Source organism: Rhinolophus ferrumequinum, chromosome X, assembly GCF_004115265.2.
Source record: "Rhinolophus ferrumequinum isolate MPI-CBG mRhiFer1 chromosome X, mRhiFer1_v1.p, whole genome shotgun sequence".
Lineage (NCBI taxonomy): Eukaryota > Metazoa > Chordata > Mammalia > Chiroptera > Rhinolophidae > Rhinolophus > Rhinolophus ferrumequinum.
Genome location: NC_046284.1, coordinates 47,930,454 through 47,946,891, shown reverse-complemented (window position 1 = coordinate 47,946,891; position 16,438 = coordinate 47,930,454). Strand labels below are relative to the sequence as shown.

At 36.4% G+C, this 16,438-nt stretch overlaps 1 protein-coding gene across 1 annotated transcript in view; it reads left to right on the top strand.

The window, feature by feature from the left end:
- Positions 1-6,074, top strand: part of RADX (RPA1 related single stranded DNA binding protein, X-linked) — a 60,336-nt gene extending 54,262 nt beyond the window's left edge. Inside the window, exons 13-14 of the mRNA XM_033115262.1 lie at positions 3,891-4,058; positions 5,944-6,074. Coding sequence (XP_032971153.1) covers positions 3,891-4,058; positions 5,944-6,074 — 299 coding nt within the window. The remainder of the gene's footprint in view (positions 1-3,890; positions 4,059-5,943) is intronic.
- Positions 6,075-16,438: the final 10,364 nt, after the last annotated feature.

The following is a 16,438-nucleotide window of genomic DNA, read 5'->3' as shown; positions in this document are numbered from 1 at the left end:
AATACTGAGTCTTATTTTACTATAAGACTGGGTCTTGTATGATATAATATAAGACCGGGTCTTATATTAATTTTTCCTCCAAAAGACATTAGAGCTGATGGTCCGACTAGGTCTTATTTTCAGGGAAACACGGTATGTGGAATCTAAAGAACAGAATAAACGAGCAAACTAAACAGAAATAGACAGAGATACAGAGAAAAAATGTATGAGTTTTTTTAATAACTTTGGATATTAACCCCTTACCAGATATATCATTGGCAAATATCTTCTCCTATTCAGTAAGATGTCTTTTTGTTTAATTGATGGTTTCCTTTGCTGTGAAAAACTTTTTAGTTTGATGTAAAACTAAGACTGATAAACTATCCAAAGAGACCAAGTAATGCAGTCTAATAAAAGAAACATCTGTAATGTTTAATAATAAAAAATATTTTAAATTAAAATAGAAACATTTGAAACTTAAGTCTAAGACTGTCCAACAGAGTTAGTGGAAATTCATACTTTTTCCCCTTTACTCTCTCCCAGTCCCACTTCCCTACATCCTTACACATAAATATGTACATACATGTGTTTGTGTATATGTGTGTAATCTATGAAAAGTATGAATTTCCACTAAATCTTTCAGACAGTCTTAGACCTAAGTTTCAAATGTTTATTTTTTAATTTAAAATATTTTTTATTATTAAACATTACAAATGCTTCTTTTATTAGAATGCACTACTTGGTCCCTTTGGTAGTTTATCAGTCTTAGTTTTACTTATTGGAGACAAAAATTACAGCAAGGATTTCCCATACCTCACAAAAAAGTAACCATGGCAATCATGAATTCATCTGGAAACATAGAAATTGAATGTTTTTCTTCTTTTTAACATGTGACTGATCCATTAAACATCTCAGCTGTTTTACAAGTAATTGTAAACCTTTGTGGCTTTTGCTGTGCATCACCTAAAAGCAAGAATCAAATGTTAAGAAGGCTTGGCGCGGCTGGATGACTCAGTTAGAGCGCGAGCTCTCAACAACAAGGTTGCCGATTCAATTCCTGCATGAGATGGTGGGCTGCAGCCCCTGAAACTAAAGATTAAAAAACGGTGACTGGACTTGGAGCTGAGCTGCGCCGTCCACAACTAGATTGAGGGACAACGACTTGGAGCTTATGGGCCCTGGAGAAATACACTGTTCCCCAATATCCAATATTCCCCAATAAAAATTTTTAAAACAATGTTAAGAAGGCAAACTTATCATTCTGCCCAGCCAGCTCTAATCCGTTATAGAATGATGCTGTTTTATATCCTACATGTTTTCACGCTTTAAGGTGATTTACAAAAATAAGCTATGTGTGGATAAAACAAAACAGAGTATTTAAAAGGAAACAGAACAAGTAGATGTTACTAGGTACTTGCAAATAACCAAATTTCTACCATTGGGCAGTAATTTTCTGTGTGCTTTCTGGCGGGGAGAGAGAAAGGAGATTTTTCCTGATTAGATATTTTAGAGTTAAAAGAAATTTGGATATCTTTTAGTACTACTTCCTGGCTAGGTCAAAACCAGACCATGATTAGAAATTATGTCTCCTGAGTCTCTAAACCTATCTTCTGTTACAGAAAAAGCAAACACTCATATATAGGAACCCTGTTATTGTTTTCTGCAACAAAACTCTGAACTGTAGTTCAACCAGAGAACTCACAACAAATGTTATTAATAATGTTGACTAGAAATCACCTTATATTGCAATTTAGAAAGTAACTCAAAATAATATCAATGACATGCTGATAATAAAGCTACCTTCCTGAAAATATCAGGATTTTAAAACTTCTGATATTTTCTCAATTACAAGGCATACTTTCTTTTTTTTCACATTTGCAAGTTGGAATGCATCTTATGGTCAATGAGTACATTTAATGCAGTGTTTTCTTTTTATTTAAAAAGCGTATTAAGTTGATGGTATATCTTTAAGTTAAATTTAGTCTTGAAATCAAAGAAATAAGTACCAGAATGTGCACTTTCACATGAGTTTTGCAGTATTGCTAAGATTCATATATAATCTTAAGGGGTGGCTACACTTGTTATAATCCTGCGTTGGAATCCTCCATAAATTCTAGATACCATAACTATTTTAGTATATGAATACCAAATTTTAGTAATTCTTAAAAATCTTTAAGTAGCCCTTAGTTGTATGTTACACTGAAGCTATGGGATTTAGTGAGTGTCATTTGCCCACGAAAAGCAGAGAATGGACTTGCATTTCTGGATTAGTTTACAACTCAACAGGAAGAACTTCGTTTGCCCATCAGTGGCCCATATTCAGTACTTAAGAATCGTTGTAGGGATTAATAGGAAATATATTAAGGTCATAGAATCTGTTGGACATGGTAACCAACATCAGGGAAGAACAAAAGGGAGGAGTGAAGTTAAGGATAGCTCCCAGGGTTTTGGTTTGTGTGTCTGGGTAGAATTCATAGAATTTTAAAGCTTTGCTCTTTGTATTTACCCTTGCTCCAGCCATGATGGGCTCCTTACTCTAGTCTAGTTTTGACTACTCCCTGCCCCATCTGAAATACTCTCCTGTTTATTTATTTATTTTTGGTGTTTGTTTTTTTGTTGTTTTTGGTTAGTTGGTTGGGATAACACTGTTTATCAAGAATGATCAAGGGTAAGGGGGGAGGGGTTGGTAGAAGAGGGTAAAGGGGTCAAATATATGGTGATGGAAGGAGAACTGACTCTGGGTGGTGAGCACACAATGTGACGTATAGATGATGTATTATAAAATTGTACACTTGAAACCTATGTAATTTTACTAACAATTGTGACCCCAATAAATTTAAAAAAGAAAAAAAGGAAGATCAAGACAAAGAGTACAGGAGGGTCCCTTCTAGGACACAGAGGCCAGGTGTCCAGAATCTGGGGGCTGCTGGTGGGGAGGACAGTTGCCCCCAGTTGGACCCTCAGGTTTCCACAGATGGGGTAGGAGTGTCATGGCCCCCATGTGTCCCTCCCAGTCATGAGTACTGGCTTCCCCTACCCAAGGCTCTTTCCAACCACCAATGCCCTCCTCCCCAATATCCCCTGGGCCTTCATTTCCAGATCAGTGGAGGGATGTGGTCTGGTGCAGGAGACAGACCCACTCAGTGCTGGCCTCTGCCTGGACCAGCTCCTGGTAAGGATTGGGGTGGAGTTTCCCTTGCAGCCCCTGAGGGCAGGAGCCCTTGGGTAGGTGTTCAGTAGAGGGATGCAGACCAGGATACCCTCCTGTTCATTTAAATACTACTCATCCTTTAGTACCCAACTTCAACCCTTGCCTTTTATCCACCCTAGGTGACATTGACCCATATAAAGAAATGACAGTCATAGGTCAGGATTCACTTGGGTTGTTCCTCTGTAACCCCTTTTCTACTGCAGCCCTTTACAGTCCTAATGGTAAGTGATTGACACTTGTATATCAAGGACAGATGAGACCTAGTTATTACCATACATACCATACCATATATCTTTAAGTCCAAATGGCAATAAGGGAACCAACAGAGAATTCTCTGAATTCTCCTTTGTAGTAATGGCACATGTCATGAATGACCAAGCAAGCACTCTACTTGTCTTCATTTATGTGACTAGTCTGTCCTCTAGATATTAAGATTTCAGCCTTTCATCAGTAGGGAAAATTTTTTGCATTGTTATTTCTAGCAGTAGTGCTAAATTACACTGAAGTAGCTCCTCTTTCAACCAATAGCATGTATTCATAAATGTTTGCACAGCTAAGGGTTTAGTCTGCAGCTTTGAAACACAGTTTATTACAGATGTGAAGCTATTTGGCATGTGTTAGGATCAGCAGCAAACTTGGCCTCATTAGCACATGTACTAACCCACTGAACTTTTAATGAAGGGTGATTTTTCTATAACAGGTCTGAACCATGAGATAGCAATTGATGTTGCATTCCTACCCATGTATTGTCCAGAAGATATCCGAACATCTCAAATAGACACATTATTAACCTGCATGAATTACACCTGTGTGTATCCACAGGAAGGAAGTGGCAATGAAAGGATGCCAGGTCCAAGAGCAATAGCAGGTAAGACAATCTCAGCATTCCTTTCATTCAGAAAATAAAATCAATATTGTAAACAGCCCTAACCTTAAGATATTATGATATAAGCAGTTCTAGCCTTAACATTTAATATAGTTTAAAGGGTTATTTGGTAAATATACCCCAAGACTTATAAGTGAGAATATATTTTTCAATAAAATTAAATGGATTAATGACAGGCATTAAGAATGTTCTCTTGTAATACAGTTCTAAATGTCAGTATTCGTTAGGCCTAAGTGGTATGCATATGGAGCAGTGCAAATTCTACTCTTCTCTACTTTTATCTCAAGAGAGACAATTTATCCTTTCACCTTATAATTGCCTGAAATTTTCATACCTCCATAGTACAGTGCAGTACAATTGTTTTCTCTTATAAATGTTTAGGTATTGAAGTGAAACATTGAAATGAATTCCTTGAGGAGTGCTAGGAGTGTATGTAATCCCAATAGTAAAACCTTTCAATCAACTAATCATTTAGGCTGCTACATAATATACCAAGCTTAAGTTATTTCTATATACCTATACAATTATGTGTCAATAATTATTTTAGTCACTTTCTGTTGGTATTTCTATTTCCTAAGCACGTGGTAAAGTTTCAAGCAGTTTTCATTGAGCTTATAAGGATATTACATTTTAAAGAGCTTTTAAAAAAACCTTTATTAACTTAGGATTTTGTGGTGGGTCTTTCTATGCTGATGAAACTGTTGAGTGTATGTTGTTTTTAAACAAGTCTTATGAGCTGTGCCTGATGATTAACTTTTGGCATTAATGGTTACTGCAAACTGAACTTGAGTAGCTAATTTTATAAGAGATGAGGTTTTTTTTTCCCCCAGTCTATTTTAGAGATTATATATTAGTTGGCTTACAGTATTACTTCCTACATTACACCCGTTAGACTTCCACAAATTCCAGATTTCTTAATTAGTGTCCTAATACGTAGTTTAAATATTTGTGCACTTGTGCTCTTGCTTCACACAATATCCACTTTCGTCACATTTCTTCTGCTAAATGCTATGATTGAAATAAAATATCAAGGCAAATTTCTCAGCTACCTACCACTAGTTGCCAGTGCCAGTATTCTTCCAACAGTCACCAACATGATCATATGAAAATATGTGGTACCGTTCTCCCAAAGAAGTTAACATTTGGGAGATGAAGGGCAAGAATTTCTAGAGGAGAAAAGAGATACGGTAATCAAAAGCAGGGTGATTTATTTCGTGCTTTTCATGACATAGCATTATTATTAATAATAATAATGTCCATTTAGATCGGTGCCAAGCACTGTGCTTGCACATTTATATAAGTCACGACTAATCCCAGTAAGAGCGTTGCCAGGTGAACATGATTGTCCCCTATTTATAAATGATTAGACTGAAAATCAGAGCAATTTACCAGCATGAGTAACAGCTAGGATTTGAACCCAGATCTGTCTGATTTAAACTTTTCCATTCCTTCCATGATTCCAAACTGAAAGATAAAAATAGGTACAGAATAATATAATACATTGGCTTGTAATATAACATTGGTGTCATCTTTTAAACATTTTTATGAACTGGTTTCTTTTTATTACCTTGAAAATATGTAGATTTACTTTGCTCCACTATAAAAAATAAATAAATAAAAATGATTAAATATGGCTTTGGAGTACCAGTCCATATCTTGACATTATTGGTAGCATCTGTTTGATGTATTCACTGTTTTCTGCAGAAGTTGCTATAACATAACTTTGATGAATATGTGTGATGAATTGGAGGGAAGAAGAAGATGAAAGACAGTGGTAATATAAGAAAAAATATCAGCTTATGTGATACTAAATCCAAGTAAATATTTAACTATTTTACAACACTTACCATCTGCTTTTTACTTTTAGGTGATATTATAAAAGCAGTAACTGAACTGGATCGAATGCATGTCGTCTGTATCTTGGATGTCTGTAATTTGGGTAACAACAAGGTAGAAGTCTATTTGCATAAAATTTATAGTCCAGATAATATTTATTAAAAATTGGCAAATGAAATTATTATACGTCACAACGAGGTCACTGCTTTAAAGATATTCTATCATTTTATTGGTAATTTCAAGTAACTTTTTCTGAAAGAATATTACATAAACTTTAAAGTTATTAAGTGGTTTTATGTTTGTCTTGTATTTGGAGCTAACGTTTCATTTTAAATTCATTACTGAAACAGTCATTAAAACAATTTTTTGTGTATCAAGAAAATTCACCTTACTTCTATATGACTGTTATCTTGACTTACAAAAATTTGTGTTCACTGTTTTGTGAAGCGTGCTTTTGTTCTAAAGCTTCAGCATAAGGTATCCTGACTTAGAAGAGTAACTTTTCATGGACATTTAACATCCTGCCAGTTTTATTCACCTATAATGGGAAATTTTGAATTGCTAATTTGGAGATTAAATGTTTCCAAAGTGGTCAACCTGCATTTCTCACAACCAAAGTAGTAGTAGTTGCTATCATTTTCAAAAGCATGCTTTTGTTATGGTCCAATTGCCCCCTCTATAGTTTGTTTGGCTATACAATGTGCCTGCTAAGGGTTTTCTGCTCCCTCTTGTGACTTCATATCCTTTGAATTTCTAAATGTTTTGACCAGCGTGTGATCTTAAAGCCAGAGGTTACAGTATGTCTATATACTTGCTGTATTAATTTGTAATTTTGGTGCATGTAGTGTGACTTTAAATAGTGAAATTTTATCTCATGTTAACATTTTAAGTGCTCATATTGAAAGTATAAAACAATAACTAGGGAGGTGATTTTATTCTAGTTGTCTGTTATACTTCATTTTAACTGTGAATGGTCTGTCCACATTTGAAAGGCCCTATGGTTGACATCTATGTGCATCTATGACCATCACATGAGTTTATAATTATTCTGTATCAAGAGGAATCTGATTATAGTTAAGCTGTTAACTTGTGTAGTTTCATCCTAGCCCTGTGGTTCTGTGACTTCATATGCTATACATTTTAAATGTATTAGACAGCTCATGAACCTAAAGACAGATTCTGCAGTTTGTTCATAAATGTGTTCAGCCTTTTGTTTTTATAATTTTGTTTAAATGTTATTAAAATTGTGAATACTTCTCATGTTAAAATTTTGAGTGTATTATTAAAGAAGTTAAACACAATAACTTTTTTGGTCACCCATCTCATTTTGAATGGATCTGATGTCTTTCTTCCGTATTTTTGGCCTATGGTAGACCTACATGTTCTTGCTAAATGAGCCAGTGTGATTCTTCCATGTGGGTTGAAAAGTGTTATTTTATCAAACAAAACCTGAGTTTTTGCATTTAGCTATAGTAACTTTATAAGACAATTCAATTTTAGTGCCACATAAAAGTTGGAGAAGGGAAAAACATAATACTTAAGTAGCTATTGACTAAAACCTCAGGCTGAGATTTCAAAACTACATACTTTAGCAGGCATAATTTCTACTCTCATATTGAATGAGAAATATGAACTTTTTTTTAATTTATTGGGGTGACAATTGATAGTAAAATTACACAGATTTCAGGTGTACAATTCTGTATTACATCATCTATAAATCCCATTGTATGTTCACCACCCAGAGTCAGTTCTCCTTCCATCACCATATATTGGGTCCCCCTTACCCTCATCTCCCATCCCCCACCCCGCTTACGCTCTGGTAAGCTATTGTCTGTGTCTATGAGTTCTTGTTTCTCATTTGTTTGTCTTGCTCTTTTGTTGTTTTTGGTTTATATACCACATATCAGTGAAATCATATGGTTCTCTGCTTTTTCTGTCTGACTTATTTCTCTTAGCATTATACTCTCAGGATCCATCCATGTTGTCACAAAGGGTCCTATATCATCTTTTCTTACCGCCGAATAATATTCCATTGTGTATATATACCACAACTTCTTTATCCATTCATCTATCGAAGGACATTTTGGTTGTTTCCATGTCTTGGCCACCGTAAACAAAGCTGCAATGAACATTGGAGCACACGTGTCTTTATGTGTAGATATTTTCAGATTTTTTGGGTAGATACCCAGGAGAGGGATTCCTGGGTCATATGGTAATTCTATTTGTAATTTTTTGAGGAACCTCCACACTGCCTTCCATAATGGCTGCACCAGTCTGCATTCCCACCAACAGTGTATGAGGGTTCCTTTTTCTCCACAGCCTCTCCAACACTTGTTACTATTTGTCTTGTTGATGATAGCCATTCTAACTGGTATGAGGTGATATCTCATTGTGGTTTTTATTTCCATTTCTCTGATGATTAGTGATGTTGAACATTTTTTCATATGTCTATTTGCCATTTGTATGTCCTCTTTGGAGAAATGTCTCTTCAGGTCCTCTGCCCATTTTTCAATTGGGTTGTTTTTTTTTTTGTTGTTGCTGAGTTTCATGAGTTCCTTGTATATTTTGGATATTAGCCCCTTATCAGAGGCACTGTTTGCAAAAATCTTCTCCCATTCAGTTGGTTGCCTTTTTATTTTGTCAATGATTTCTTTTGCTGTGTAGAAGCTTTTAAGTTTCATATAGTCCCATTTGTTTATTTTAGCTTTCACTTCCGTTGCCTTTGGAGTCAAATTCATAAAATGCTCTTTGAACCCAAGGTCCATAAGTTTAGTACCTATGTTTCCTTCTATGCAGTTTATTGAGTTAGGTCTTATGCTCCATTGGTCTTTGATCCATTTTGAATTAATTTTGGTACATGGTGACAGATAGCAGTCCAGTTTCATTCTTTTGCACGTGGCTTTCCAATTCTCCCAGCACCATTTATTGAAGAGGCTGTCTTTCCTCCATTGTATGTTTTTAGCTTCCTTGTCAAAAATTATCTGTCCATATTTATGTTTTTTTATTTCTGGGTTCTCAATTCTATTCCATTGGTCTATGTGTCTGTTTTTCTGCCAATACCATGCTGTTTTGATTATTGTAGCCCTGTAGTACAAGCTAAAGTCAGGGAGTGTGATACCTCCAGTATTGTTCTTTTTTCTTAAAATTGCTTTGGCTATTCGGGATGTTTTGTGGTTCCAAACAAATCTGATGATTTTTTGTTCTATTTCTTTAAAAAATGCCATTGGGATTTTGATGGGGATTGCATTAAATCTGTATATTGCTTTGGGTAATATGGCCATTTTAACTATGTTGATTTTTCTAATCCATGAGCACGGAATGTCTTTCCATTTCTTTGTGTCTTCTTCAATTTCTTTCAAAAATGTCTTACAGTTTTCATCATATAGATCCTTCACATCCTTGGTTAAGTTTATTCCTAGGTATTTTATTCTTTTTGCTGCAATTGCAAAAGGAATTGTTTTTTGTATTTCTTTTTCTTAGATTTCATTGTTAGTGTATAGGAATGTAATGGATTTTCGTACGTTGATTTTGTAGCCAGCAACTTTACTGTATTCGTTGATCGTTTCTAATAGCTTTGGTGGAGTCTCTAGGGTTTTCTATATATAGCATCATGTCATCTGCAAAGATTGATAATTTAACTTCTTCATTCCCAATGTGGATGCCTTTTATTTCGTTCTCTTGCCTGATTGCTCTGGCAAGGACTGCCAACACTATGTTGAAAAGGAGAGGTGATAGGGGACAGCCCTGTCATTTTCCTGAACGTAGAGCAAAGGGCTTCAGTTTTTCACCATTAATTATGAGATTAGCTGAGGGCTTGTCATATATGGCCTTTATTATGTTAAGGTATTTTCCTTCTATACCTATTTTATTAAGTGTGTTAATCATAAATGGATGTTATATCTTGTCAAATGCTTTTTCTGTATCAATTGATATAATCATATGATTTTTGTCCTTTATTTTGTTGATGTGATGTATCACATTGATGGATTTTCAGATGTTGAACCATCCTTGTGCCCCGGGGATGAACCCCACTTGGTCGTGATGAATAATCTTTTTACTGCATTGTTGTATTCGATATGCCATAATTTTGTTTAGGATTTTTGCATCTGTATTCATCAGAGATATTGGTCTGTAGTTTTCTTGTTTTGTGTTGTCCTTACCAGGTTTTGGTATCAGGGTAATGTTGACCTCATAAAATGAGTCAGGGAGTACTGTCTCTTCTTCAATTTTTTGGAAGAGTTTGAGCAGCATTGGTATTAGATCCTCTTTGAAGGTTTGGTAGAATTCACTCGTGAAGTCATCTGGTCCCGGACTTTTGCTTTTGGGAAGGTTTTGGATGACTGATTCAATTTCATTACTGGTGATTGGTCTGTTTAGATTTTCCAGTTCTTCATGGTTGAGCCTTGGAAGGCTATATGTTTCTAAGAACTTGACCGTTTCATGGTTGAGCCTTGGAAGGCTATATGTTTCTAAGAACTTGACCGTTTCTTCTAGGTTATTGAATTTGGTGGCATATAGTCCTTCATAGTATTCCTGGATGATCCTTTGTATTTCTGTGGTGTCGGTGATAACTTCCCCTTTTTCATTTCTGATTTTGTTAATTAGTGTCTTCTCTCTTTTTATCTTAGTGAGTCTAGTCAACGGTTTGTCAATTTTGTGAATCTTTTCAAAGAACCAGCTCTTTGTCACATTAATTTTTTCTATTGTCTTTTTGTTCTCTATTTCATTTAGTTCTGCTCTGATTTTTGTTATTTCCTTTCTTCTGCTAACCTTGGGTTTCACGTGTTCTTCTTTTTCTAGTTCTTTAAGGTGTAACATGAGGTTATTTATTTGGGATTTTTCTTGTTTCTTGAGATAGGCCTGTAAACATATAAATTTCCCTCTTAAAACTGCTTTCGCTGCATCCCAAAATTTTGATAGGATGTATTGTCATTGTCATTTGTTTCTATGTATCTTTTGATCTCTCCTCTAATTTCTTCTTTGACCCAGTCGTTCTTTAAAAATATGTTGTTTAATCTCCATGTATTTGTGTTTTTTCCTGCTTTCTTTTTGCAGTTGATATCCAATTTCAAAGCCTTGTGATCAGAGAATAGGCTTAGTATGATTTCAATTTTCTTAAATTTGCTGAGGCTGATTTTATGTCCCAATATATGGTCTATCCTTAGACTTTCTGCTGAAAAATGTGATGATAATCTAATGGACTTTCCTTTATAGGTTGCTGTCTTCTTTTCCCTGGCTGCTTTGAGGATTCTTTCTTTGCCGTTGATTTTAGACAGCTTCAATGCAATGCACCTTGGAGAAGGCCTGTTGGGATTGAAGTAATTAGGTGTTCTATTTGCTTCTTGGATTGGAGGATCCAGTTCTGTCCACAAGTTTGGGAACTTCTGATTGACAATTTGTTTGAATATATTCTCTGTTCCCTTCTCTCTCTTCTCCTTCTGGTATGCCCATTATTCTTATATTGCTCTTTCTGATGGAATCAGAAAGTTCTTGTAGAGTTCTTTCATTTCTTTTAAGTCTCAAGTCTCTTTCTTCTTCCATCTCTGTCATTTCCAGGTTTCTGTCTTCGATGTCATTGATTCTTTCCTCCATCTGGTCAACTCTACTACCTAAGCTCGTTGTTTCATTCTTAATTTCTTCTATTGAGTTCTTAATCTCCAGAAATTCTATTTGGTTCTTTTTTAAATTTCAATCTCTTTTGTAAAATGCTCTTGCTGTTCTTTGATTGTGTTTCTGAGTTCATTAAACTTCCTTTCTGTGTTTTCTTGCATCTCGTTGAGTTTTTTCAGAACTGCAATCTTGAATTCTGTGTCGTTTAAGTCACATATTTCCTTATCCTTAAGTTCCTTTTCTGGAGACTTTTCACTTTCTTTCTGAGCTGTCTTGTTGACTTGGTTATTCATGGCAATTGCTGATTTATTATTTCTCTTCCTAGACATCTACAGGAGTGGCTTCTGCAACAGGTTGATAGGAAGAGGTCTTTCTTTTGTTTTCCAGTACTTGTTGGTAGCATGTTTTATTTTCTCTCCGATTGCAGCCTTTTTTTTCTCTCAGACGGTAGTGGTATTTTTTCTCTGCACTATTGCAGCTTCTCACACAATGGGGGGATTCCCTGGCAGATGAGCTTCTCCTCTGTTAATAGTTCGCCTGGGTCACAGGGTGCAGTGTCTGTGTGGGTATTCGGAGAGCTTTTGAAGTTCCAAAGCTCTTCCTGTACCAGATTCAGAGCCTGTATGTTTCAGCAGTTCTGTGTACTCCTGCAGGGATCCGCCCAGATAGGTGGGGCCAGGGGCGGGGTGAGTTGTGAGAGGTGGCCCAGAGAATGACGGCGACCACCTCATCTGGTCCTGCTTCCACAGCTCCCTCTCGTCTGCCAGAACTAGTTGGGCTGCGAATCTGTGTCTGCTGTCCACAGTTCTCAGAACAGCATATATTCTGTTCTTCCCATCAACACTGCTACTGTTCCACTTCTAGCACCGGGCAGGTGGGGGCGGGGTGAGCTCTGGGAGGGTAGGGTTGGGGCGGCTAGTCTCAGTGCCTAAGGCTTCCGTTCTCTACTCGGCAATGACTGCTTAACATCAAAAAACCACCGTTTTCAGCCTTCTTCCCTCAGTCTTTGCTGTGAGGTCTCTGCCGTGAGCGTTGGGTTCAGCCGTGTTATTTGCTGCCCCCTCAGCCCTGTGGCCCATAAGTGGAGCCCTAGCAGTCCGAGTTCTTCCCTCTCCCGCAGCTGCGGTAGTTCTGGGATGCCTCGGAGCACTGATCTAGGTCTGCGTCCTGCGCCCGCGTGGCTCCGTCTCCGCACTTCTCCCTTCCCTCCTCCCTCGCTCGTGCAATTCGCCCACCTTTCGGTGAATTCAATAATGGGCTTCTTCGTCTTGCCTGTCTGCTGTGCAGGGAGTCCTTTGTGGAGTTATTGTTGTTCGATTAGTTGTAAATTCCGGGGGAGCTTTACAGAGGCTCACCTCAGGCCGCCATTTTGATGACGTCCGAACTTTTTTTTAATTTAGGATGTTTAAAGACAACTTCCCTAGCAACTTATTCTATAATGTAGTAATATTTCTATCCAAATGTGAAGTTAAACATCTTTGTCCACATTTCTGGATGTTGCAAAATTAGACAGCTACTGTGGCATTTTCCTAAGAAAAATAGCAAACTACCATCAGAACTTACCTTCAAGTGACAATATGTGTTCATTAATTGCAAATCAACACAAATATACCACTGTGATGTCTCCTTCAGAGTAATAAATCAATTAGTAAATTATGAAATATTACATAGTCTACAAAAGGACAGTAGTCTCTCTCTCTCTGAAGTTTGTGATTTTAGATGGCACATGAGATATACACATTGAAATCCATTGGTAAGCTATTAAAGGAAGAATCTGAGCACATGTTCTCCCTGCCATTTTTATTTCTTTGTTGGAATTATACTGCATTCATTTTACTCATATTAAGAAAACGATTTTTAAGAAATTGGAAACTCTTTATTTAGTAACACTAACAATATTTGATGTTTTTAGCTAGATACGTTCTGCAATATGGCCTAGATTACAAGGTCTGATAATTAAATTCTTGAACTTGCCACCTTTCGCTTACATTGGCAGCACTATATAATCAGCTTGGTAAGGTTTCATAACCTTGGTATATCAGGGTCTCACAGCTGCGTTTGTGTCAACGTGTGGTAGGGTCCTGCTGAGTGGCATTCACTATTGTTGCGTGTTTTTGTGTGCCGTAGCGAGAATGTCTGAGTTTGAATTAGAGCAATGAACAAACACTAAATTTCTTGTTAAACTTTGCAAGAGTGGAAGTGAAATCAGGGACATGTTAGTCCAAGTTCATGGGGATAATGCCATGAAGAAAACGGCAGTGTACAAATAGATTCAACGTTGTTCTTAGGGGAGAGACCACATCACTGATGAAGAGTGGTCAGGGTGGCCAGTAACAAGGAGAACTGACGAAAACATTGCAAAATTTCATCGAATTGTGCGTCAAAATCATCGGCTGACTGTGAGAAGCATAGCAAACCAAGTAAACATCGGTAGAGAAACAGGAAAACCTTAACTGAAAATCTTGGCATGAGAAAGGTGTGTGCAAAAATGGTCCCGAAGGAGCTCACCGATGAACAAAAGCAAAGGAGAGTCTAAGTTTGCCAAGACCTTTTGGAGAGGCGAGACGATGTTTTGGGCCATGTTATCACTGGTGATGAAACATAGGTGTACCAATATGACGGTGAAACAAAGCATCAAAGAGCACAGTGGAAGTCAGCCAATTCTCCATGACCAAAAATGTTCCATCACTCCAAATCAAAAGTCAAAATGATATTGCTAACCTTTTTTGATATCAGAGGGATTATTCATTATGAATTTTTACCAGCTGAACAAATAGTTAACCAAGTTTACTATTTGGAAGTGCTGGAAAGGCTGCATGAAAAAGTTAGGCAAAAACAACCTGAACTTTTCACCAATTCATGGTTCTTGCATTGCGACAATGCACCAGCTCACATAGCATTGTCTGTGAGGGAGTTTTTAGCCAGTGAACAAATAACTGTATTGAAACAGCCTACCTACTCACCTCATCTGGCCCCAAGTGACTTTCTTTACCCGAAGATAAAGGAAATATTGAAAGGAAGACATTTTGATGACATTCAGGACATCAAGGGTAATACAACAGCTCCGATGGCCATTCCAGAAAGAGTTCCAAAATTGCTGTGAAGGGTAGACTAGGCACTGGCGTTGGTGCATAGCTTCCCACGAGGAGTACTTCGAAGGTGACCGTAGTGATATTCAGTAGTGAGGTATGTAGCACTTTTTCTAGGATGAGTTTGCAAACTTAATTGTCAGACCTCATAGAATACTGGTAACCCTTGATTATTCATAGCGATCTTAATTGTCAGATGTCGTATAACCAATTATATTTTTCTAATATCATTTATATAGTACAATTGAGCTGGTTGCTATTTCACTGGTGGTTACCTTTTCAGGTACATTTTATTTCTTGTTTTTTGTTGTTGTTTTTTTTTCTTTTTTACGCACTGCTATGCAATCATTTGCAGGTAAATGGATGTGAGGTGAAATATGTATTACACAGTTCTGCTTATTTCAATAACCAACTGTTTTTAGTGAAGGGATTTTAGGGAAAAAAAGGTTAAAAATTAATAAGTAAAACAAGATTTGGGGACCATCTAAAAATTGAAGTTGAGATTACATTTGCATCAAGTCATATTATGTTTGTACCAAGTCTCCAAAATAGAAACATTACATATGAACTTATTTCTTGGTCCATGTCATACCAGCCAGTATGTTATCCATCATTCTTACATTGTTATGTTGATACTATGTGTAGCCCTAAGTTTTTGCTTTCCTTTATACTAAAAAAAAATGGAAGTAGATTTTGGGGAAATAAATCAGATATAAAGCTACCCACAGCTCTGTCCCTAAATCACTGTGGAACTTTAAGAAACGCTACTTAAAATGCTTGGCCTTAATTTTCTTATTTGTAAAATTTGCAAAATAATGCTCCATCCAGTTCTATGATTCCTTTGGTCTATTAATATAGTTATTAGAACACTGAAATTGTCTTTGTGTAATTTAAATGTGTTTCATGAAAATGTGGTTTTCTATGAAGAACATTTTAAAGTTATGATTAGACCATTATCAATTACAGCAACTCGTAACAACAAAAAACATTGAAATGTTAGAATCCCAGTTATTTTCACTGTTAGTGTTCTTCCTAATTTGTTGCCCCTTTTAGTGACGTGTGTGTGTGTGTGTGTGTGTGTATTTCAAAACAGAAATCTGAAATATTTTAGATTTTTTAGTGATATGCACATTTTCATTGACAATCAAGCAACACTCTTTAAATGCAAGCACCTCTGATGCTATTCTTGAGATTACTGTATTTGACTCCTACTGTGTTTCCCGAAAATAAGACCTAACCGGAAAATAAGCCGTAGCATGATTTTTCAGGATGACATCCCCTGAACGTAAGCCCTAATGCATCTTTTGGAGCAAAAATTAATGTAAGACCCGGTCTTATTTTGGGGGAAACATGGTAGTAGCTTAAGATCTAGAAGTTGCCCCTAACAAGATTTTAAAATCTATTTTGTAGATGGGGAACTGAAACAGAAAAAGAGTAAATAATTTAATGTAAAATTGTCAAGGTAATTGTTTGGTTAGGCTTATAACTACAAAGTCTGTTTCTTTAAACTCTAATTTGAGCACAAAGTAAAATGTTTGAATAATAATAAAATTTCTGTTAGTGCATTAGTTCACTGTGAGATAAACTTCTCTAAATCCTGGGGCTCATAAAATAATGAGCTGAATCATTGCAGCGTGTATACAAATATTTGAATGTCATTCTGTGGCAAACACTGGGTTAGCACTAGGAACACAGTACAAGCAAAAACAGACATTGCCCCTATTCTCATAGAGCTTATAGTGTTGTGGAGGAGAAAGACATTCAAATAAGTACACAAATAAGTGATACAAATGCCACAAAGGAAAGATATGTGGTTTATATTAGAGC